Genomic DNA, 27,588 nt, shown 5'->3' with positions numbered 1-27,588 from the left:
AAGTATATGATCTAGAAAGTGACTCGTCGAGTTCATAAAAAACGTCAGCATTGTGAATTTGCGAGGCGTTAAGTACTCAAATAATAATTTGATACGGTGAAAGTGAACTGGATGAATTGCTGCCATAATATTATTATGAATTTAGTTAATTCTATGGAAGAACAAGGACGTAAGAGCAAGAGTTGTGTTTACTTTTTATTCCATACGCGTTTTATTTCAGTCTCGAATACCAAAGTATCCATGATTTGTATCACAAATTACTATAGACAGCGTCATGGCATTACGACATTGCACATCAATTGGTATCATAGTAAACTAGAACACTTTTGAACGTTTTAAATCACTTGAATAATAACATTCACAACACTTTCAATTTAATGATTTAAATAAATGCAAAATACACGATGTTTTCAAGTAAATATTGATAGGAAACTGAAATTCACATTTATAAAAAACAATCAAATGATAAAATCATAATGTATCAACTAATTTGTGTTGTGTTTAAGTGATAATGTGATAAGAGAAATACTAGTATATCAACAATTTATTTTACCTATTTGCAGTACATCCTTAATCAGCATTTTCTACATTTTAACTAAAAAGTAATAAGATTGTGCTTGAATTGGCGATGTGTTATCTTTGTACCCGTCTTACACATATAGCACAATAGACCGTATGTTGTCGATTCACAAACAAAAGTGTTTGCGAAACTTCTCTGACTCAAAACAAAATTCTTTTAAGAAAATCTTCTCACGTTTAATATTTACTAATTTTTTTGTTAAAGGTTCATTAGTTACTTTAAGAAAACAAAAGTATAACAGTATTAAATTGCTATAACAGTATTGTACGCTGGTATTTGTAACGTTTTTGTTTTAGGATTTTTATTAATATTACCGATTCCACTGAAATGGAATAATGATTTGCTTTATCCAGTAATCACGATCTTAAAGATGCAATTGCTAAAAATAAATAAAGGAAAACAAGAACGCAAAGATTGTGCAACTAGAGTCGGTAGGTAACCCTCAAGGCTGATCAGTGAATCCGATACCAGCACGTCCGTATACCTTGCCTCAATAACCACTGGTACTTCCCGCGTGCTTTCGTGGTTAAACTCACGGTACGTAGCTAATACTACGTTGTTATAGTATCTGATTACTATGTGTATCAATGTCTGGAAAACACCAGAAGGCGATGCGTCGGATGTTTCTTAATTATTCTGAACAGGAATTAAGGAAACCTATAAAATTTTATCACGAACAAAGGATGTGTTGAATTCCAAGCACAAACGCTTCCGATGGGTCAGATATAGTTTTCGTTAGTGTCACCTTCGTGGTTCACTTCCTGAGTTGACTTCCAATCGCCAAACTGTCGGGAGGAAGACGTTAGCCGGTGCAGCGACCGAACGCACAGACGTAGCCTTGGACGCGAGCTCCCTGCATTCTAATCAGACGGCCTTGCGGAAGTGCGTGCTTTAGACTTGCTCTCGTAACACACACTCCTCAATAAGCTTTTTAAAAGCATAAAACCTCATATGTTATAGAGATTTATTAAAACGAACTATGGAGCCTTCAATATTTTTTAGAAAACTTGCTAGCAGTTATTTAAACAAATCGTACCTACCACCGACCTCTAATTAACAAAGACATGAGAATACCTGTGCATTTTTTATGTCAATGCACGTTAAGTAAAGAGTTTTAAAGTTAGACGAGGTTGGAAATCAGAATTGATTAGCACGAGTCGTAGGAGCGTCAGTAAAAGATGATAACCAGTTTCGGACAAGTCACGCTTAGTTAAGTAGACCGGCGCAGATGGTTAGAAACGATTCTATCAACAGTTGTTTATAATTTCTTTGGTTTAAGGTATTAAAAACAACTGTTTGTTAATTGTACTGATAAAAAACTACTTACGGCATTGTGTTCAGCTTCATATAAGTATCCAATGGCAAGGTATCCAAACTATTATTTACGTTTGAATGAGACAATCTTCGAGCTGTTCGCATCCAACTTCCCCTTTGTCGTCTAAAACCTTTATCATTTGTTAAGAGCTGTAGATGTCGTTTAACAATATCATGCCATTTCCATTTCACTGTAGCAGGTGAATCGCTGGCCGCATCCTCTTTACAAATTTGCAAACCATCGCTAAATCTTCTCATGTTTTGTAAATAAATTTCATTAGATTTAGGAGGCAGGCTTCTTCTTCTTTCATCAGGCATAATCCCTGAACTTTGGGAATTTTGTTCCGCAATCCATTTCGATATGAAATCGTTTTTATCACAGACATGCGTTATCACTGGTTCTTCTTTATGAGGTGGAATCCAATCCAGACTCACCCACTGACTAGATTTCGGCTTAGATTTAAATATTACATCTACTTCATCATCACAGTCCGAAGACCCGATGGAACAAACCGAAGTTTTTTTTCTTCGAAAACGAGAACGAATGATTGGTTTTGTAGCTAACAGAGGATCCGCATTTATAGGTTCTAAATTATCCTCTTTTTTATCATCCTGCAAACTCTTATTTATTGTTTCGATATTTGCGTAAGAGTTTTCGGAGCACGAGGAATCTACACTAAACCTACTTCTTTGCAGAGGCCTGAATTTTGTCATTGCTATATCTTCATGGCAATTATCAAGCCCGCAACTAATTTCGCGCTCGCTGGTCAATGAAATTCTCCTTTCATTTGATTTTTCATTTTCCATCTCTATTATTTTAGCCATACTAGGATAAGCAGAATCTGTAGATTTCGTTATTTTTTGGTCGTTATTTCCATCGTCAGTATCTTCATTATTCGTTGAAAATAAATTACTATCATTAAATTCTATTATTCTAGTTATTTTCTGTGGCACTTCATTTTCCATGTCTTTGGATACTGGTAAAGGTAAATGATTATCTTTAAATTCGATTATCCTCGTTATCCTTTGAGTAGGCTCCACATCCTTGTCGTTATTACATTTGTCGTTATTTAAATTATCTAGATCTATTATTCTAGTAATTCTTTGAGTTATGTTTTCTGTCTCTGATTCGGAATAACTAGGCCTTTTTAAACAATCTTTTTCCATCATAGCTTTGTTACACAACATATTATTTGTTGAATTCATAAATGACATATTATCTTTTTTCCAACACGCATCATTCATATTTGAATTATCAAATATTACCTTTTTTTCTTCTAAAGAATTATGTCGGCTTTTTGCCTTCTGTAATGCACTTTCAGATAGAAAAACACAAGGCACTTCCACTTGCATAGATAATTTTCGTTGTCTAGTAGTGTTTTCCTTTTCTTGATTAACATCATTGTCTATATTTTCCGGCAAACTCGTATGGGGTAAAATAATAGGGGTACCAGCTACCATGCGTAAAAAGTCTGTAACGGCAGCTATGTGTGCCCCGGTGACAACACCTTGTAATTTAACACCGGATACCTGGTGAGGTACAAGTTGGTTATCACGCATACACCATACAACGGGCAGAGCCCCTTCGGACACCATCGTCGGGTTAAATATTAAAGAAATTACTCTCCCTATTCGTTAAAATAGTCTCGATTATTTGTCACAAAATATTTATTACAATTCACTGTTGTTCTTCCGGGCTACATCCCACACTTTTAAAAGAAAACAAGTTTAAATATTCAAATACACTAGTGAGTCGTCTAAAGGGCGACATAGCGCGTTGCGACGCGAGTGTGAGCGGCGCTGAGCGCGGTTTTCGTGCGCGTCCGGTCGCGGCGGAGGTCGCGAGAGATAAGACGGTGAGAGTCGCACGCGCACCGCCGCAGCTCGCGCACGCCCCGCTACCTTACGACCATCTTTTCTGATCATACATCAACTTCCATCTGATGCACTCCTCGGGCGAATTATGTAACGGTATTGGTAACCTATTAAGCGCTTCGAAATATTTTAACTCATGTTTTAAACTTATATTTGTTTAGTTAAAATTGTTAGTTAAGAGGAACAGAAGCTAAAAAAAGCAAGTACTAGAAAGTAATATACTTAATTTTTAAACAATGTAAATACGCGCAGAGTTAAAAATATACCAGAAGTGTTGCTATGTTACGTTATGCACAAATTTTCTATATTTGCATAAAATATGCAAGTACACCAATTCATGATCTGCATTACAGACGTAACAACCACAAAGCAAAATTAGTAAAACAATCGTCAACCGCGGACGTCGTTTATTGCTACTGAACGATTAATAGAATTTTGTATTCTACGCACTCTCTATGTAAATTAAATAAGTTACACTTCTAATACAGTCATAGGTATAACTTGCAATTTTACTTTAAAAAGATTTATTACAAGCTTAAGAGGAGTAGATAATAAGACATCTCAGTCCGAGTTAGGTCATCCCGTCACAAACAGTTAGGTTTCTTTGTGTAGGCCCTATTGGTGTCAGGGCAGTCCATCAAGTCGCTGTCGAGATGAAAGCGCAATTCAATAAATTTATGCACCTCTTTCTTTAACCTATCTGTAATGGCAATGCCCAGCCAATAATTAACACTGCAATTACTTTTGCCTTCAGAAATAATATTTATAATGCTTTGTTCACAATAAGAGCGTTTAAATAAGTGCAAAGAATGCTCAACGATAATATCTAATCAGAAAACGGTTGGTTTAAGTGCATGTATCTAAGAATCAGCTTCAATTAGCTTTAACAGCAATTAAGAACGGAATAACAAGAATTACGTAGTGTAGAAATAAGACCTAACTTTATGCACGAATGCCATTCAACAGTTAGGATTGGCGCCGGGGCACCTTAGGATGCACAACTCGTAACTGGCACAGACAAATCAGATACTAATTATCCGAACACTTAATGAACCTTATAGGAACATCCAACTATTATGATTGAAGGCATAATGTATAATTTCAATAACAAAAACTTAAGCGATTGTCCAATTACGTACTCATTTTGCTTCTAATAAGATAAATTGTAGGATGTCGTAACAGCTAATAAGTGTTGGATAATTTGTTACAAGTTCGATTCTCGTATTTTAATCATTATCGAAACAAATTATCATTGTACATGATAAGTTAATTATCCAATTCGGATTCAAAATAATATCAAAAAGAATTGCCTATGTATTATTAGCTTTACCTAAATATATCGTGAATGGATTAAGCTGACGTAAAACAAAAACTGCGTACGTTTATGATAAACGTACGTTCACGTACTTTGATGGATATAATTGTCTTAATTAAGTACCTATTCACTGCACTTAAATGCTTTAAAATATATTTTGGAAATTGTTTTATAGAGCAAACCTTAAGTACAAAGGATAGTCATTATAGTATAAGACAAAGACTTTTAACACATGAATTCTAACTGAAAGGTAGGAGGCACTTGATCAAATTTAATATCGTCGTTCGGATGGAATCAGATTAAGTGTTGGCAGATAACCTTCGTGAAATAATATCCGTCACTTAGATTAAGGATTGGTCTCCGCGCGCGCGCTACGACTAGATGCCGGCGTACTTGAAAAATGCGGCAACTAAAAGTACGCCGAATTCGGCGTACCCAAGCCAGTCGTGTCACAAGCATTGTGTGGAGAGGGCGAACCGATAGTTTATAAAGATTTTGAACAAAATCTGAAGTAAAATGCCTATTTGTGCCATAAAACTATTTAAAAATAATACAACAAAAAATAAGAAAGACACTGGGATCACGTACCATCACTAAGTATCGTATTATTCGAAATTTCTCCTTTACTTCGAAATTTTTTTCTACGAAAATACGACGCCATTCAGTGTTGCCGTATTGCATATCCAAAAAAATACACGTGGTTGAGGAAATCTTTTAGCAATAATTTGAACTTTTTTTTTTCAATACTATTACTAATACATATATAAAAGAGTATAATAACAATAATTTATTTCTGTTTAACCATGTTTAACTGACTCATTTAGTATGTTATTTTTTTTATTTCCGCTTTTTTACTTTTAATCAACCTTTGTGACTATAGTATAGTAGCGTCGCAAGTGGATTTGAGTCATGCGACTCAAATCGTTCATGGATTCGATTCCCGGCCAGGTCAGGATGAAAAAATATATTTTTCAAACTTCTTTCCAAGATGGCAGATTTCCCATTTATGAGGTAAAATTTATGTAGCTGGCAGCCCAATTCTTCACACACACTAGCGTCTTTACAAATTGCCTAACACACACTACAGAAATGAGTTGCCGCACTCACAGAGCTATTGTTTTTAGGTGGGGCGGTATCTAGTCGTAGCGCGCGCGCGGAGACCAATCCTTAATCTAAGATCCGTCACTTAGGTTAACTCCTTACTGTGAGGCTGTATAGGAAAAATAAAAGTTTGTTACCAACTTGGTCTTGGCGATGATTGTCGTAATACTATTTCGTTGACTAGAACTTGACTAGAACCTTTGGACAACGGAACTAGCGTCACGCGTAGATACACACAACACAATTTGTAATATCAGTGACGACAACGACGTCACCGTACGGCCTCAGAGATGTGATAACGAGCAAAAGCGTTTCGAAGAACAACTTTCTGTTTAGCGGAACTTTGGGGTGGCCCGACGGCAGGAAAATGCACTACCAAAAAATTATATGTCATGGTGTTATTGAATTGATATTATATATTCTCTTTTTTTGGGTTTACATAATTAATTTGAAAATTAAAATACATTAATTACCTATTATTCTTCTATGTCGGAATAAATTACGTAAATGTTCGTTGAACTAAATTATAATTTAGTAGTCTGTATTGATGTAAACTATTTCGAAAGATATATTTGTTAGTACATATTTAAAAAAATACTAGAGAGACTGTGATTTGCTGTAGGTATATCAGTATAATATGCTACAGAAACTTGGATTAAGGATAAAGATATTTTTGCCCAGTATCGCACCGTAATAAAGCCGTAGGCTGCTTATAGGTACTACGACTTACAGCCTATGGTAACTTTTATACCAACTTATATAAACCTTGAAATCGAACAATAGAATTTTCCAATAATCTTAGAATCGAGCCATAAAATTACAGAATATTCTTCATTGATGGAAAAATTCCACATTTTTCTCTCGATTCCATTTAATTTATTATAAATTATAATTCGTAGTTTCTATACATTATTACGGCAATTACCGTGATGTGTAACGTCATAAATAAATTTAAGATTGTTCATCGAATACTTACAGCTTACCTAACTACGCAATTATTTCATCTATGATAAATATCTATCATTTCTTAGATTTTTATTATAGATATTATATTACAAAGGTCACGTCATTTTATTGTAAAATAATAAAAACAGGTCAACAGATTTAACAAGTTTTAGGGTCAAGTAAGGTTAACGGACCAAATATGTTCAATTGTTATAAGTATCTTTGTACCAGTTGAAAACTCAGCTTACCAAATGCAGTGCAAGCAATTTTGTGAAAAATTATTATTGAGTGTTTAATTTCAATAATATAGTTATTTTGGAGGTATGTATCGATATCTGATCTGGATCTTGTGTATTCTGTTAAATCATTTAATTTTGGTATAAGTATTACAAATAAATATGTGCTATAAATTATAGATATTAAAAACTTCGTGTTTAAGTAATAACATAATATGATACATATTCAAACACCAGTTTCTTCGAATACGGTAGGTAAACTTACGGACAAGGATCAATGTTAAGTAGTTCTTTGAAACCCACGTCAAGTTACTTCTTAAAACCATGGCCATATTTTTACGCATAAGGAAAATCCTAAACGCATATAGCTGATTAAACTGCTCAAGTTCGAGTTATCGGAAATTAATTTGGCAATAATCATACGTGAACTTGACCGTGCCATATTGGGCAGGCATTGTATGTGCATCGAGAGTGCAACACAAAGGGTGCTGTTAAACATAATTGGCTGATAGAAATTACTTGTCAGCACAACAACGATGTTTTGAGTGGTTGTCAGTGCATATTTATGTCAGCCAATGCTAGCACAGTAGTTTCGTGGAAACAGTCAACGTAGAGGTCCGCGCCGCAGTCCAAAAGCCCAGCGGCGGCGCGCCGGGTGCCGCACCCGGCGCGGCGCGGCGCCGCCGGCGTGGGCTAGTTATTTTTAAAGTTATTAGGGGGTGGACGGGCAGTAGAAAAATCTCTCTTTAAGTTTAATAAAAAAAATATTTTTATTAAAATCAAGTAGCTTAACTATTTAGTGATGAACATGATAATTACAAAAATAAACATTGCCAATAATTTTATTGGCATTGGTGGTCACCACCGCCCATAAACACCTGTAACACATCTAGTGTTACGGGTGCTTTGCCGGCCTTTTATGGACAAATAAGCTCTTTTCTTGAAGGCCCCAATGTCGTAGTTGTTCGGGAACACCGCAGGTGGCAAATCGTTCCACAGTTTCACCGTACGCGGAAGGAAGTTGCGGGTGAAGCGGACAGTGGGGAAGCGCCAACCATCCAGATGGTGCGGATGGAACTGGTTTTTACGGCGTGTGGTCCGGTGGTGGAACTGTGCGGCTGGTAAAAGGTGGAACAATTCCTCAGAGCACTCCCCATAGTAGATTCTGTACAGTATACAGAGAGACGCAACGTCTCTTCGCACTGACAGTGGATCGAGCCTATCGGAAAGCCTACGGTCATCGACAATTCGAGCTACTCGACGTTGGATGCGGTCAAGAGGAAGGAGATGATACTGTGGGGCTCCGGCCCAGAGATGAGAACAGTACTCCATATGCGGTCGCACCTGAGCCTTGTACAGCTGAAGTCGGTGGGCCGGCTTGAAGTACTGTCTCGATCTACTGAGCACACCAAGTTTTTTCGAGGCTAATTTAGCCTTCGCTTCCAAATGACTACGGAATTGAACGTCACTCGAGATATCAACTCCGAGGATTCCGATTTTCAGCGATATACTAAGGGGAGTACTCTTAAACCGATGTTCTACGACAAATGGGGTCTTTTTAGCGGTGAACGCGCAAACCTGTGTCTTTAGGGGATTGAACTCGACAAGATTAAGTTCGCCCCAATCCGAGACTTCTTGGAGAGAAGACTCGACTTCAGACAGAAGTTTGTTTCGACTCTCATTGAGGCTTTCCTTTGAGTTGTTTGCTCGGCCGGGATAAAGAGCATCCCCCGTACTGTCGTCTGCATAGCAATGAATGTTAGTGATTTGTAACAAATCATGTTTATAATTATCATGGTTAAAAATAATTTTGTTAACTTTTGCAGGATTTAGACGCGATCTCTTCGCAGTTAAGACTAGCCCAGCTACAGAAAAAACCCTTTCATTTGGCGTGCTTGTAGCTGAGATAGATAGAAGCAATCACGCTAATCCGGCAAGCCAAGGAAAAACAACTTTTTTTTGTTCCCAGAACTTAAGAATGTTGTCCTCTACATCTCCTAAATCTGAAGGGTTAGCCGTAGCCAAATATCTCCAACACTCTTGAGCGACGTAGTCATCCTCATCAATAAATCTATTGGAGTGTTTTTGGCTAGCTTTTGCGATATTTGCGATATAGCAGACATTGTCTACTATATGGATGCGACGTTGCCGTGTTGTAGACAACAACGCGTGCGTGACACATGGTTCGCGCGCAAAATTTGAACTCGGCGCCAATTTTTCTGTGACCCGGCGGCGGCGGCGGCGCGCCGGGGTCTCTCGGCGGCGGCACGCCGGCGTGGCGCGGACCTCTAAGTCAACGCCGAGACATTGGCGCCACGACTCGGCGCCTCACCGACCAATACACGACGCTCACTTTTTCTCAACATTAATCGCACATATACCTTTAATAAGTGGTATCACTATCTACCGAAGATAAGAAAATATTATTGATTGTTTTTGTTTGTCATTTACTTCCTGGTGGAGCTTACTCGCGCTTCGGTGCAGGCGTTTCGTAAGACAATAGCGATACCTATAAAGTACCAACAAAGGAAATAAATAATAGAAAAATACTAAATTTATTTAATAGATGGTGTTGAATATTTTTATAGATACCTATCGCTTGTCGTAATATTTAACCACTATCGTTTTTAGATGTCAACTTTTATATCCATAGCAGTTTAATATTTTACGTATCAATTCATAAAACCTATACACCAATCAGATAAAGAACATAAAAGCCAAACAGCGACATAACATAGGGGTGCCGAAAAGGGAAGAGGGAACGTCGATATCGGAACAAAGAGTAAAGGGTGCATTCACCTCGCTCCACCACACCTAGCAGCATGAAGTACCCTTTACAAAACAAAGACTGCAATGGAACCAGGTTAAGCGTTAGGAGGAAATTTTAGCATGAAAAATTTTATAATTACGGTATAAATGAAACTGTTCAATATTTACAACGTACTTGGAAGCTATTAAAGAACATACCAATACGATGAACTCAATTGTATTTAATATGTACAGACAGTAAGTCGCCAATACATAACATGTGTATTAGCGTTATTTATTACAAGAATTTAAAAGCATTTCAATATTCATTTACATAACATCAAGGAAATGTACCATTATAAAAAAAGCTTACGAATAAGAACCATTTCTTTATAAGTTGAATTAAATTATGTATACATATATGCATTTTACTTAAAAACATATTCTTATTATGTAAGATTACTGTGTACTAAGTAAAGCTGGCTACTGACGAAGCGGTAATCGATTAATTTTGTTTCCATATCGGAGATTAACCATGAATTTCATGAGGAATACCTAACACCGCATAAAAATCAATTTAGGTGGTTGGCGTTATAATATGTATGAATCATTTATTAGGTAACTACTGCAGACCTACTACAGTAGTTACGATTAGGTAGATATTATTTTATTATTTAAAACCAAGTAACAAGCCTACATAAACCAAACATTAATAATAATTATTAGAAGGTAATAAAGATATATTATCTTTATTTAAATAATTATCCTGTTCAGCGAATGCGTTAAAGTAACTCGATACCATTTGGGAAATTTTATACGACATTTTCACATGCTAGGTTTTTCCTCTTATCAATTAACAGAACAACCTTACAAGTGCAACTACTACATGCATAACATGGCGTATAAAATGTCGCAACAATAATAGGTAGGTATGCAAATAAATCGGCGTCAAGCGGAAAGCAAACGCGCCGTTGGAAATGCAACGTTATCAGCTAATGAAAACATTTAAATATAATGTGCAATGAAAATTAATAACGGCATAATATGCAACTCAATTTGCCTGTCTCAACATTCTCGAAGTACGTCAATCTGCTGATTACGGTTTAAGCGCGTTCTAGACGCGAACGTAGAAAGTTGCGTCGCGACTGGTCGGCGCCTGCGCATGTCCTGCGATTCGCATTTTCCAGCGCTCAAAACGACTAAAAAGTACAAAATGCACCTTAGCGATAAACAAAGTATATCGCAATGCCCTTAGGAGATAGATAGGAGAGAAAATAGACAATTATAGCACACATTGAAGCTATCTGCGCTAAGAATAAACGGCTAATGAATAGTTTGTTGCACCCGATCGACGCTGTTACATAAAACACGGATTGACCGCGCGTTTAGCTTTTAATCTAAAAATAAATATAAAAGTTTATTTGAAATAATTCTAGTTTACCTTGCGGTTTGCGCTCGTCGTATAGGTAGACCTAATCTTCATTAGTGTTAATTACTCGGTAAGGAATATGTTTAACGGAAATTAATTGTTTGTACATAAAGATACGTACCTATTCAAAAACTGAAAATTTGTACGCGATGCGTTAGATGTGTGTGATTTTAATTTATGCATTGATAACAGAACTCATTAACCTAAATGAGGAAAATCGATGGAATTCAAATACCCCGAGATTGAAAACTACACATTATTGTCGGCGTGTCGTTTCATATAGGTACATTATCTGATATATCTATCTGGTCTGTGATAATAGCTTTATAATTAGAGAAAGAAGTGTTATCGGTATAATGTCGGTCCCGGACTTCCTTTGAAGAGCAACATTACTATGGCCTCTTTTTACGTCACTAGATATATCTAGATAAATTCCAAATAGAAATTTATTTATTTGCACAGAAAATTAATTCTGTAATAATTTTTAGTTTTTGTATTTGATCGTGTTGAAATAATTTCTAGACAAATGGACAGTTTTCTCAAAAAGCAGGCTTTTAAGTAGGTAGGTGTCCTTTAATATATATGTTTACATAAAGGCAGGACTTTTTACTTTACTCTGGCGAACTACATTAAAAAAACACAAAAGCTCTGTACAAAACCCATTTCAGGCATAACAAAGAGAGCGACAAAAAAGAGCGCACTGAGGTGATTATACGAATGAAGAGCCTTAACCTACATTTGATAATGATTACAAAGGTATGTCACGGAGTAGCTGAACACTGTTTGGATAATGAAGGTGTATAAACAATCACGAGCCGCGGAGTCGAGGTGGCGGGTCGATGAACGACCTAGCTCTGCGGCCTGCCATGGGACACCAAAGCCGCGAATATGGTATCATACGTGACGTAGGAACACGTAATAAACGCGTAAGCTTTACCATTTCAATGTCGCTGTATTTTTTTGTCTTAATAGTGATTGACATTTTTTAATTCTGAATATTTTAATTAGTCGATTATTTGATGGAAGTATTGGCTCATTACTTTCAACCAAATGGCAATAAATAACGGATTTTGTAAAATTGAAAATAAGTTACTAAGTAGTATTAGTATCTATCAATTGTTCTTGTCATAAATTTTTAAAAAGGGGTCCATATTTATGCTTTATTATTTTCTTTAGGTAGATATTTTTATTATACATTATTATGAACGCAAGAAATCTATTAAGTAGAGTTCTGATTTTAATAGGATTATACAGATGAGAAAACCAATAAATACATCACATTTAGAAGTTAATATTTATAGAGCAGTCCATTTTACGAAACATTTTATCCGCGCAGGGGACATGAGAGTTGAGTTTCGAATGGTACAATAGAGCACCACACCACTTGCACTTGTTGATAGCTCAGACGGCATACCGGACACGTCAATTACCAATATCTAAGCAATAACAATTACTCACGCGCGAGTGCTCGCTACATATACCAGTTTCGGTTTTGCAAAACTCTCACTTACGTATGTCGCATTCGCATCTCGCGCATGCTACGCTTCATTACCAATTAATTGGCAGGTAGCAAAAAATATTATTTTCTCTGTTCGTTCGTCGACGTTTCTAATAATCAAATCTAGGCCAGCGGAAATTTACGAGCCGGCCAATTCACTGAAAGCCTTTTACATCACTCCTCCGCGATGGACATTCGCGGTACCAGGATCCGACCTGCACGAGACGTGCGTCAAATGCCGAGGGTTTTTTACATTATTTTTAAGCTGACGACGATTATAAGTTCATTAATTGGCAGTGCAACGTCAGATACGATTTAATTCCAATACGTAATTAGGATTAGCAACTAACATAACATGACATTAGAAGACAGTGAAAATGCCGTGAATGACAGGCGCATTGGAGATTGTAGCGCAGATAGATATTATATCAAAGCAAAAAATTAAAACTGGGAACAAGAGAAAGTATTCATAAAACCGCACAGTGAAAACATTTCATTAAAAATTAATCGATAATAATTTGCGTGGGCGCATAGTGAGGTGCAGTGATAATTGAAAGTGCCATCACTTGCAGCTTCTGAGAATGTACCAAAAATATTTTACCATATGGGTTTTGTAAATTTGACGTAACATTTTTATTGAATGTAAAGAGTTTAAAAAATGTTTTTTGAGAAAAAGGATACTTAGTTTAAAAAATAGAAGGACCTTTTTTAGTTTTTATCAATACGATACAAATTACGATATGTTTTGATTTGAACGTTTTATTACGTTAAAAGTTGTTGTTGTTATTTAGCCGTCCACTGCTGAACAAAGGCCTCCCTCAAGGATAAAAGCTACTCTATAATAAAAACTGGAATCATATTTTGACAAATGCTATGTGTTTGGATAGTTGTCTTACACTACATATTAAGTGACCACGACAGCCTTGCCTGTCCCATTATACCTAAAACAAAATAAACATTGCACAGATAAGACTAGGGGTTTTACCTAAGGCACGCGCGCTATGCGAAAACAATCGTTAAATTGACTGGAATCTCAGGTCAGTTGCAGTTGACAACGTGCTTGTTTCAGTTTCGACACATCTGGACACTTTCTAAAGAAACTGCAACAACTAATAACTGTGGCAAGACGCGGCCTTCCACTGGAAGCATGCGATAATAAGGTATAATTGCACGCTACCTCTGTGCCTATATTTAGAAGCAAATACTCTGGATCTAGCTGCGCATGCGACTCGTTCAATTACGTAAAGCGGTTAAGCCATTTCTAATCTAAAAATAATCGTAGGCTGTAGTCATTGGCGCCACTGGGATCGTGTGTGAAAGTAATGACAATTAGATATATTAATGCCATCCTATAAAATAATTAAATTAAGTGTCTTTATCTTAATTAAGCGTCAGCGTCGTTATATTATACATTTCCAATTATAAGGCAGCCAATTTGATTATATTATATTACTTTTAATACTAATACTATAAGATACTAACTTCAAACAATGTTAAGGAATTACATTGTTGCTATTATATCACCCGATGTACACTATGAAAATCTCAAAATATTCAAAACATATCTTCTGATTTTAAAAGGAATAGCCGATTTTCATATTATATTCATAGGTATAGACATGATGAAATTTGTGGGAAAACATTCCTACAGTTAAGTCATAGGCGCTAATAGCGGCCTGCAACATTCATAAACGCTGCTTTTGAATAATCATGCAAGAACAACTTCCAAGTCTCATTATAAATTAATTATGTGATAAAAAAACAGGCATTAGAAACTTCTAGTCGACATCGTGGATCGCGGTTGATATTAATATTACCGCAAAACATCCGTGTAGCGAGCTAATACATCAGCGGCGCCAGGGTAGCTAATCGCTTGTCTGCGCGTGCTATGCGTTTTTCCTCTACACTTAAGGAAGGGAAGCTATAATTTCTTTGGCGACGGGGTGGACCGATTTTATTGGTTAAAACAACATTCCTGGGTGCACCCAATATAAAACCGTATGCGTAACTTCATTTCAACATTCCAATGTAATTATAATATAACTAGAAAATATGCCTCTGATTCTAGAAATTTGACGCCTGAAATACTTAGTTACAGCGTCTGTAATTTATTACGTAAATATTGCAACACTATGCCTTGACAAGAATACTTCATATTAAAATAATTTAAAATAAGCTTTAAAAAAAATTAAAATATTGATTGAAAATATTAATACGTATTACAACAATCCGAAGACAAACAACAATTAACACAGTGAATTTTGTTTTCTTAGCAATCTTTGGGTTTAACCCAATTTCAATAGATCTAACCGATCACTTTCTGTGACGGATATCAATATAGCGTGTAAGCGTGAAGATGCAGTTTGTTCAGTGCTACGTGTGAAGATGTGCCTCGAGCGTCCGTACGACACTTCGCTTACAATGACCCTAATTGAACGTGATCTCGGCCACTGCTCTCTCTTAGATCAAACTTGGAGGGCCTAGAGCCCCACTTATCGGTGAGCATCATCCGCCCTGTCGCGTGAATAGCCATGTATGACTTATGCAATAAGGCAACGACCGCTATTTATATGTTACAAGTGTAAGGGGATCGAATAGGGCAAAGGGTAGTTTCCGTAGGCAACAGGCATAAAAAGTAGGTAATATCACAGATATTATAAAGATATATACAATTAATAAAAAAGTCGCACACGCTTTTGATATTTTTTATTGTTATTCTGTCAAATTCTTTGTGAAAGGTCCGGCGCATTATACATTCAAATCAATTCTATTACGTAAGGGATATTGAATAAACAGCACATAAAATCAATATAAAACACGAATTCCTTCGTTTTTACATTAATTTTATCACAATCGAGATTCCTGTCGTTAATTTTGCGTCAATTTGCAGGGTTATCTAATTTATTACTTTTAAATTAATATTTATGTGCCTACAGTAGCACGGTTAAGAAAAATAATTTGCGTAGTGGTATATTGGAATCATGCAAACAGTGGGCGCGTTAAAACCACAATTTATGTTAACACAGTGTAGGTTTACAAGCTGTACAACGGATCGTTAGGGACGGCACCGGGGCGCTGAACTCGCATCCTGTCTCGTCTCCTCTAGAGATGTCGGCCGGCAATCTTTACTAGGAAATGCGGGTTTTTAGAAGCCGTTAGTGGCTCAACCATCATCTGTCAGGTCAATTGGCCGGTGCCATTTTAGCTTAAGGCTGCTTGTGGATGTTAAAAGCCTCTGGCTGATACCAACTAAAAGAATCCCGAAAATACTAGGCCGTAATTATTGGCAAATACGTACAGTTTCTACAAAAAATATAAACTGCCTGTTCCTAATCCAGCCTATGTGTTACGATCTAAAGTTATGTAGGTTTAAAAGATAATATTTTTGTAAATCTAGATTTCAAATATAAAAATAACGCTCAACTATATGGTTTTTATTAACTACTATACATAAAGTATAACTGCAATGCAACGAGACAATAAGCAGACTATTGTCTAGACTTTAGAATTACCATCTCAAGCACGTGTACTTTTCTCGGTTTATTTTATGAATTGCATTGCGTTTATGTCAGTAGCCAGTACAAACGATTGTTTGTTCGTAATAAGTATGTCAACATTTATCTCATGACAAACTATTTCTGGCTATCGAAAATTATGCAGCACATTAGTTTATAGGACAAGATATGGATTACATTAGCATAATCTGCGGGTGATAATCTTTAATTAGACCCTCATACTCGAATGATATTTCTAGGACATGTTTACAGGCTAGCGATTCGCAGGCAAATATAGTAACATTAAGATAACCATGGACATTGAGGTTTTAAAGAGCCACCTTGTATGCATGAATCTAATAATTTCTATAAGCCTCACATTTTTCACACTTGTTATCATTATAAAGAACATTATTGTGGATAATTTGAAGTCCGCTCAGGAATAAAATAGTAATATCTGTCTAGAGGCACGTCTCTGATATTATTTTATTCATAATACGTACATACTATCTTAATATAGTATATTACCTACTTATACATATATTATATCTTAAAGAAATGTACAGGTTAGGTTTCATACAGCAATAACTATATCTTAACTATGCATTATGATCATTTTGTGTAACCTCGCGCTAGTTTAAAAAAAATATAGGTAATATACATTCCAAGTTATACAGGGTGTACCAAAAAGTAGTGATGAACGGAAGCTGAGAGGTAGAGGACCTAGAGGGCTATCCGAATCACCCCCATGTATGTTATGCGATTTTTCGTATTTTCGGAGTTATGACGTTTTTTTCAATTTTCACCTATCGCCGAGTACGATGATATTTTCACTCATGCTGACGTCAATGATTGCGGAAGATGCTTGATTTTTTTTGTGTGCTAAGCTGAAAGATAGGCCAATTCAGTATGGTAACATTTACTATCGTTAGATCTTTGAATGGAATAAAAAAAAGAATTAAATGGCAAGAAAGATAAAATTACCCAGTATGTTCACCACTTCAAGGGCCCGTAAAAAAATAAAATCACATAAAAAAAGTTTTCCGTTTGACTTTTAAAAACTTGCTCTATCTATCAGATAGCTACCCTGAAAATTTCATTTACTTATTCAGAAGGCTTCCATAGAAAAATTTAAATCTAAATGTGGTAAGTGCAAAAATTGAATTAACATGATGATCATTAAAACCAATAAATAGGTGTTTATTTACCAGAAATTTTTAAAATAACCCCGCTGTTGCTCAATGCAAGTGCGACATCACCGTAAAAAGTTGTCTTTTAAATGTCTGAATGCCCTTTTATCATTTTTAATGGTTTCTTCTGCTACTATGAATTTCCGGGTTATTTCGTCCAAATCGTGGCATTCTCTCAAGTAGCCGAGGTCTTTTTAGTATTCCCATTGAAACAAATCAATGGGGTTTAGGTCGAGGGACCGTAGAGGCCAGGCTTTAAGGCAGGCGTCACCGGCGCATGCGCAGGCTGCAACGACCAATCCATCTTTCAGGGTATCTTTGCCCTTTAGCCTGGCCTGCTCGGTCTCCGGACATAAACCCTATTGATTTTTTTCCGTGGGGATACTACAAAGACGAGAGACTGCCACGATTTGGACGAAATAACCCGGAAATTCATAGTAGCAGAAGAAACCATTAAAAATGATAAAAGGGCATTCAGACATTTAAAAGACAACTTTTTACGGTGATGTCGCACTTGCATTGAGCAACAGCGGGGTTATTTTAAAATTTTCTGGTAAATAAACACCTATTTATTGGTTTTAATGATCATCATGTTAATTCAATTTTTGCACTTACCACATTTAGATTTAAATTTTTCTATGGAAGCCTTCTGAATAAGTAAATGAAATTTTCAGGGTAGCTATCTGATAGATAGAGCAAGTTTTTAAAAGTCAAACGGAAAACTTTTTTTATGTGATTTTATTTTTTTACGGGCCCTTGAAGTGGTGAACATACCGGGTAATTTTATCTTTCTTGCCATTTAATTCTTTTTTTTATTCCATTCAAAGATCTAACGATAGTAAATGTTACCATACTGAATTGGCCTATCTTTCAGCTTAGCACACAAAAAAAATCAAGCATCTTCCGCAATCATTGACGTCAGCATGAGTGAAAATATCATCGTACTCGGCGATAGGTGAAAAATTGAAAAAAACGTCATAACTCCGAAAATATGAAAAATCGCATAACATACATGGGGGTGATTCGGATAGCCCTCTAGGTCCTCTACCTCTCAGCTTCCGTTCATCACTACTTTTTGGTACACCCTGTATAAAACGCTACCTTTATATAAGATGCATTAGATTCATTATTCACATCCATAAAAGCCTTATCATCTTTATAATTAATACGAATTTGTAAGTAATTTCAACGTTAGATTGCGTTTACAATTGGACGATGATTTTACATCCGTATTAAACGTTTGACGACTCTATCGTAGGCACATGTCAAGATTTCCTTTTCATTTTCTTTCATATAAGAACATGGACATTTCTAACGGTGGTTATTCATTAGAATTCCTCAGAAACTAGTAATTCCATTAAGTACGTCACGTCCGTCCGTTTGCCGACGTTCACCGTTTGAATATTGTCTTTTATGGTTGACGCACACAGCGACAAACCACCGGAACTGCGTCGCATCATCAGCTCCAAGATGATTTCGCCAGCTTCGAATAAGCTTTGGAAACAACTGCTAAGATAATACGTTAAAACGAAGATATTTGAAGACTGACGAATGCGTATTATGATAGGTATGTATATCCGTAACAGAAAATAGGAATCAGTAATCTAGAGTTAAATCCGCAGGTAGGTATGTTAATTTGGGTCATAGAAAAACATTACTTAATTCATACATTACTAGCAAACTGGGCGAACTCCGTTTCGCCACCAGATACACCTTTTCTTTGCTATAAACCTCACGGAGCCCGAGACCTTTCCAACGAATGCAAAACCGTGGAAATCGGTTCGTGCGTTCTGGAGCTATAGCGTCAGGAAGGAAAACCCGACTTATTTTTATATATGTAGTAGATAATAATTAATTTACTTATAGGTGAGGTGGGACGAAGAAAAATAATTTATGAACCACTTGCAGTTAAAGATATTTACGACAAAATTAATTATAAATCACTTCATTGTATCAGTACATTATTCCTAAGATATATTTTCTTAGTAAAATGGTGTTAATATATACTCAAACACAATACTCGTACAAAATGTCGTTGCCGATTGTGATGGAACTCGAGTGATTCACCGAATTGATAGACTTCCTGTCACTTCACTAGTATACACATGTTATGAACAAACAGAGGATTTGTTTTATATCCTTCCTAAAAATTTTCATGTTTATTAGGAACTAGCGGTCCGCCCCGGCTTCGCCCGTGGTACATGTTTACGTTTTCTCTACGTAAGAACCATCCTCGTACTTCAAGGAATATAATAAAAAAAGAATTATCGAAATCGGTTCAGCCGTTCTCGAGTTATGCGCTTACCAACACATTTTGCGATTCATTTTTATATATAAGACTAGCGGTCCGCCCCGGCTTCGCCCGTGGTACATATTTACGTTTTCTCTACATAAGAACCATCCTCGTACTTCAAGCAATATAATAAAAAAAGAATTATCGAAATCGGTTCAGCCGTTCTCAAGTTATGCGCTTACCAACACATTTTGGGATTCATTTTTATATTATAGATAGAAGATTAAGATGGATACAGGTCGCATGGAACTAAACATTTCTTATTTTCTTTCGACATAGCATTTTTAATACGCTTAATTTAAATCATTCACCTTTATGAAATATATCTACATATAATATAGGCTGAACACTGAACATTTCTTTTAATTAATTCTTTATTCAAATTAACTTTTACAGGGTTTATTGAATAATCATTTCTATGAATTTACCACCAGTTCGAAAGTTACTTGTGACGAGAAGGACCAACACGATATTTCGAATGCTAATTTGCATAAATATATTATCATATAATAAAGAAAAGAATGGAATAAAGACCAAGTGTAAAGCAATGAACATTTTTATACATACAACTCTAAGTATAAATTGATATTGTACATAATAAATAATAATATTTTAAGCTCTCTTTTCAACCTTGTTGAATTAAAGTAATTGATTACAATATGAGAGTACTTTTAATTCAAGCGGATTGTGGGTCACTAAGGCTTAATATTACTAAAAATATTGCTAATTCTAGCGATTCGTTTTAATCCGTCAGTCCTCGGATCACAGACACAATAGAAAATCTATTGTGTCTCGGCCCGATCGGGCCGCTCGGTGGTCATTTATCGATCCGCGGTTTTGTACGAAATCCACGAAAAATTAGAATAATTAATATTTTAGGTCCAAATTATGGTATAAGCCTGAAAGACCAACCGACATGTCACTTTCTAGTACTATAGTATCATAATATTGATCCTTTGTAAGTTTGTAACAAGTACGTTGTGTTACAAAGAGTCACCGAGAAGAGATTGGATACGTAACCAAATTTTGGTTACAAAATAAATATGGAAGTTGAAATATTCATCACAATTACAGTTAAACAAGCTACGGTAAGCACAGTAACTCATCAACTTACGCTACACACAAATTCTAAGAAATTCCGCAGATTTAATATTTGTCTAGCAATTTGCTTATTTATCGAGGAAAACGCATCCCTGTAATTCTACCCGCATATTCAAGAGAATTACGTTAAACATGTTAGACATTATTGTTTAACGGAACCTTACCTAGCTGGCCTAAGTAGCTGGCGTTCTTATACTTAAAAGTTCGAGATTACAAATAGTTAATAGACAATTTTTCAAAATTCTGAGCATCACGATAACATATTAATTAACAGAGGAGAGTTATTATTTACAGCCTATTCCCCTAACGGGACATGGGCTAGATGGAAAAGGTACGCATAAGCCTCACTGAATAACTAGAGCTTCCTGTACAAGAAAATAATTTGTTGTCTCCACCGGGAATTATACGTGATATTTAATTGTATATTATAAGTAAAGGATATGTATTACATAACGTGAAGTAATGAGACAAGTATTTTTTGGAGAGTACGGTACGTATTAGGTACGTGTGAGACGTGAGTGTCACATATTTATTATTTCACTAAATTCAAATACGATATTTTAGTTAGGCCAGGAGCCCGTTGCAATAAATTTAACTGCAAATTACTAAACTTTCCAAATCGATTATGTGACACATAGCCAAGTATCATTAAAGTCCCTTTTCACAGAATTAAATTTGATATCCGTACGTCTTACTCTCATGAATAAAATTACTTACCAACTAAAGGAAAAAGATGAGTTGTCTGAGCATTTTATTTAAAATTTAAAAAACGCACCTATATGTTAATAATTGATATTATGCACATGGAATATATAATTTGTTAATTTATTAATTATTATATTAACGGTCAGTAACCCAGGAAAATTAACTGCATTACTTTAAAGCAGGACTAACTCTTTGTAGAACATTGTTATTTGGCAAACGTTATATTAGCTACATATTTTATCTGATTCTATTGAAGTTAGGTAAGGAGTATCGTCGTAACGTGAATTTTAATTTAGAAGAAACGTTCCATATAAACGGTAGGTTCCACCCAAATCTATTTCATTTGCTAATAAAATATTGTCATATGACAATATTTCATATTACATATTAACATTCTCTTTGGGATTGCTTAAAATGCAGGCTTGATTATCTCTCAATGCATTTTCACGCTTTGACCTTACGCAGTGCACGGCGAAATACGATATTTTAATTATAATTTGAAGGCAATCCTGGTATGTATCAATTTACGCGTTGAGGACAAATCGATAGATAATACGCGGAAATAAGTAAAAAGGGAAGATATTTGCACGCCCAAATAGTGTCGTAAATATTGATTATTATGATTATCCTATTTGAATATAAAATATTTGTAGTTTTGTCATATTAAGGAGCAATAATTATTTTTTAACAAATATCTGAAACCAAACCAAATTGTCAGAACTAAACCTTTAGATGACTATATGGCAGACACCAGCTTTCAAACAAAAAAAAAAATCAAAATCGGTTCACCCAGTCGAACGTTAGAGGTTAGAGGTAATCCCGAAAAAAAAGTAACACCTAAGACTTTTCTTAATAACTCAGGCCCCGGGGCCCGGAATCACAGACACAATAGAAAATCTATTGTGTCGTGGACCGATCGGGCCGTTCGGGGCTCAATGGGTTAAATTATACACAAAGTAATGAAGTCAGCATCAGGTAATAAAGGGTTTTGCCAAAATAATGGTTTTAACTCAAATATTCATTCAATGAAAGTTTAGGTGGAAAAGCTGAACATAACATAACCGTGTTGTAAGTACTAACAATACCTACTTATTATTGATCAGTAGGTACCGGTTTTTATAAAAATATAACGCCTATACAAATAATTATGGCCAAGTGTGCAGACGCAACCGGTGCTCGTATAAATGAAAAAGGGCTATGTAATTAGTGTAACTTATATGCGTGTTTTTATAACTAAGCATTAGCAGTTAATTACCCTACGAGGATAAGCATTACGAATCTGATCATTACAAGAAATGGTTATGCACATTCCACGTAATTAAAGACTTGTTAAATACTGATATTAGTATGAGGCTCTTGCATAATTGAATGTAAAATGAGTATTAAAAACACCATTCCAATTTTAATATTATTAAATTATAATATAGGAAAATGTAACAAGTTTATCTAAAAATATAGAAACTATGTATTCAATTGCGGATAACAGATATTTATTTTGACGAGGTTTATTTCTACAAAATTTTTATTTACACATTGACATAATAGATCAAGAGCCCACGACGGCCAGACTTTCCTTTCTTCCGGAAAGTTGAAAGTTTCTCTGTATATGTCTCCTATACAGATAAGAACGACCAGCGACTATCAAGTTTGGGTTGTGGTTACTTTGGCAGGAAACAGGTAGTAAAGTTGTATAAAATTGTACCTAACTTTCATTATAGTTTAAAAGCTAAATTTTATATATGTTACTTGGAGACCTATAAAAATATATTACCTTAAGAGCCAGACAGTTTTCATGGTTCTTACATCTAGCCAGACACATTTAAAAAATAACTTACATATCATCAAATTCACATAACTACCTAAAAGCGTAACAAATATGAAATAACCCACTAAAAACATTAGTTAACTATAATTATTAAAAAAATAAAAGTATAATATATAAGAAATAAAGTTATTACTTATCTTTTACGGGGGCTTATGTTGATGGAATTTCACGTATCTCGATGACACAATAAAAAAGTCATCGGGATACGTGTAATTCCATCAACATAAGTCTAAGTAAAAGATAAGTAATAACTTTATTTCTTATATATTATACTTTTATTTTTTTAATAATTATAATTAACTAATGTTTTTAGTGGGTTATTTCATATTTGTTACGCTTTTAGGTAGTTATGTGAATTTGATGATATGTAAGTTATTTTTTAAATGTGTCTGGCTAGATGTAAGAACCATGAAAACTGTCTGGCTCTTAAGGTAATATATTTTTATAGGTCTCCAAGTAACATATATAAAATTTAGCTTTTAAACTATAATGAAAGTTAGGTACAATTTTATACAACTTTACTACCTGTTTCCTGCCAAAGTAACCACAACCCAAACTTGATAGTCGCTGGTCGTTCTTATCTGTATAGGAGACATATACAGAGAAACTTTCAACTTTCCGAAAGAAAGGAAAGTCTGGCCGTCGTGGGCTCTTATATTATAAATTTGGCCGCTTCATTCAATTTTGCTCGGGTGCCACGGCTCGCGAGCAGGAAGTCTGAGCGCGGCTCCCGAGCCGCGCTCAGCCGGTCTGGACCCGGCTAATAAATAAGAAAAAATGTTCGCATCGCATGCGCTTCAAGAATTCAGAATAGAGTTCTCGTATCATATTCCTCCTATTAACTATGTTACACGCAGTTCGTCAGTCAAATATGCGTGCAATTCAAATGTTTAACATAATGGTTACCTGCCGAGATACAAAGGCAATGACGACAAAGCTTTTCCGTCAGATCGTATTATCACCAACGGAAGCGATTCGAGGACGCTCGTGTTTATCGGACACAAACATTAAATATGTTACAAATCATAATTCGTCACGCCTGACCAGGCAGTTCCGATGTAAATAAACATCACAATTGTTGTTGAATTACCACGTAATCGTACGATGTATTGGAAATCGATATGTATGTTAAAAAATAATAAAAAACTATTTTCTGGAAACTCGTTCGGCTATCTTTGAAATATGCATTCAGCATTTTTACTATTGATTACAAACATGATTTCTGAAAAAAACCCTAATTGCCGAATATCTAGCATGATAACTACAAGTTACAACCTTTATTATTTCTTGTTAATACAATCAAGATCCAAAACAAGATAGTTATTTTAATTAAAATTCGTACACATTATTGCATAAACAAATGAAAGAAAGCAAAATTTATTCAAACATGAGGTTTAATAAAGTTTAAAGTGTCATAACCTATTGAATACCTAGAATTTGTAGGCGGATTAAAATTCATAGCCAACGAGCTAAAAAGCGTTGGCGCCGGTGGCGAGGCGAGGTAGGTTGACAGGAAAAATTAATTAGCAAACGCCACTTACGCTTTGAATATATTATACATTAAAACTAATGGTATGTTCGCAAATTAATTATATTTTTTTCTGTCAAAGTTACTTATTAAGATTAAAAGATCAGAATGAAAGTAAGTAGGTTAAATACAGTCACTCTGCGTTATAAGCTTTCATTTGCAAACAAAATTGATTTATATTACTGATTTGCAATATCATGGAGCTTTCTGACTTTCTGGCTATTTTTAAGATACAGTTAGTAGGTATGTGTATATTTTTTTATGCAAAATATTCATGTAAGATGAGTGAAGGGTTCCCAATTCCCATTACATACCATTAGATCAATTATGAAGCTTAACAAGTTAGTTTTTTAAACTTTATCATTGATTTGGACTATAATTGTGTTAAATTTACCACCACTCCAGGTGATTGCGAAGGGTTATTGAATCCACAAAAGGTAAATTATTATTTTAGGCCACATTATATTTTGTCTATGGTTCCTAGTAGTTAATAGTTAAATGTACAAGAAAATTTAATTTTCAAAGCATATAAAAATACATTCAAAATAATTGCATATTATAAGAATAATACAGTTGTTAAAAATATAATAAAAGCGAATTAAAAAATTTATATTTGCCATTTAAACTCAACATGCATGCGTCTAAATCAAATTGTTACTTTCACTACACCTTGTTTACACAGAAAATAAATAGCAATACATTAAAGTGGGCATAACATCATTATTTAAAACATCTCATCTGGGTCATCAGGACAAGATTACAATATTATAAATCCAAATATCCAGTTTGAATTCAGAATCTAGATTTAATTTAAATGTATTATAGTTATCATTTAAATTCCGTAGCCTTTATTATAATGATTCTTAGAAACATTTTAATAGTATGAAAGTTGTTTGTAATCTAATCAATATTTGTCACCATCATTGTACTTTAAATTCATAACTAAAATGAAGTCAGACAATATACTTTCAATCAAGATTGAGATTTCACACACCCATATTTTAAGTACTTTTATTGGATAGTTTGTTTGCTGCATCAAATAATTTATATTGTCTATGTTACAAATTATACTTATATATTTTAATACTTTATAACACATATTTATTTTAACGAGTGATATCAAAAAATCATGTAAATATTTACAATCCTATTATACAACCATCTCAATTATTCGGAAACAAATCAGTCATAACTAAAAACGTTGCACTATAATTGATCTTCATAATTGTTATAATCATACTATTTTCCTGAATAAAGGTATGCATGCGAAATTATTCTTTGCGAAACAGTACTAAAACTATAATATGCAGAAATAAATCTTTAAAGTGCATTGTTATGAATTATGATTATCAAGTAATCGAAGATTTAATTGTGGAATTTGTTCATATTTTTTTCTTTTCTATATGCCCTAAAGACTTAAAGTTACATGATGTACATACAATCAAAACATCATTTTTCATCACTTTTAGAAACCCACATAATCAATTATCTTATTACATATGTGTAATGTGTATATCTGAATAAATAATAAGTATAACTAGATAATAGTAATTCAAGCAGACTATTTTTATCATACTTAGAACAAATTCACCTTTCTATTTACATTCACACTATACAGCACATGAGTAGAAAGACGGAACAGAGACTAAGCTTCTTAAGAACGTGCAAAATTGTTACCTATTTTGGTAGGGTTGTCACAATAGGTTAAGACAAATTAAACAAAACATTTGTTAAATAGTTTTATAATTACACACAATCACATACTGTATACTTACAAATGTTAAACTTGTAATAATAATGAAAGGTAAAAACACACCGTGTACAATTCTCTTCTTATTAAAAAAGGACCTAATAAAATAAACGCAAGTAAGTACTTACTTGAAAAAGTAATAATCAAAATATTTACTCACCTATTGTACTCCCTGGGATAGTTGAAGTATGATATATTTTTAGTTTTTCTAGTATTATTCATACACACAGTACAATAAACAACCATTTTTAACAATAAAATATTACGTTTTATATTAAAATATTCAAACTTGCAAGTTGCAACTAATAAAACAAACAACGTGCGTCGTATCAACCCTGAGACTGTCCTCAGCCTGTGCAAGCGCAAACCGGTTTTTTCCAGAATCGCTGCGTACGCGACAAGCGGCCTGCGGTCACACACACATGCCCCGCGTACTTGTAGTAGTGCAATCGATTCGCGCGGTTGTTTGAAGCTTAGTCTCTGTTCCGTCTTTCTACTCATGTGCTATACAGTGTGAATGCATTGTAATGTGTACATACCAGTTATGCTTTCACTTCATATGAATCATGTTTCCTTTTTTAAATCTACTGATAATATAGATACACACACATTAATTTAACATAGTAAAATGATTTGTTGGAAAAACCAGATAACAGATCTT

General features: G+C 34.8%; 1 protein-coding gene across 2 annotated transcripts in view; it reads right to left on the bottom strand.

Annotated features, from left to right (window-relative positions):
* Positions 1-27,588, bottom strand: part of Src42A (Tyrosine-protein kinase Src42A) — a 49,698-nt gene that overhangs the window by 21,282 nt on the left and 828 nt on the right. The window contains exon 1 of one of the 2 annotated variants that reach the window (XM_089704802.1): positions 1,908-3,749. The exons of the other annotated variant lie outside the window; for it this stretch is intronic. Within the exon in view, the coding sequence (XP_089560928.1) occupies positions 1,908-3,490 (1,583 nt within the window). The 5' untranslated portion in view covers positions 3,491-3,749. Of the gene's footprint in view, positions 1-1,907; positions 3,750-27,588 lie in introns of those variants that run through there. 2 annotated transcript variants of the gene reach the window in all.

The sequence above is a fragment of the Colias philodice genome, chromosome 16, assembly GCF_061535455.1.
Source record: "Colias philodice isolate Cphi_HAF_F1 chromosome 16, ilColPhil1 Martin Lab GWU primary, whole genome shotgun sequence".
NCBI lineage: Eukaryota > Metazoa > Arthropoda > Insecta > Lepidoptera > Pieridae > Colias > Colias philodice.
This window is presented reverse-complemented; position numbering and strand designations above follow the sequence as displayed.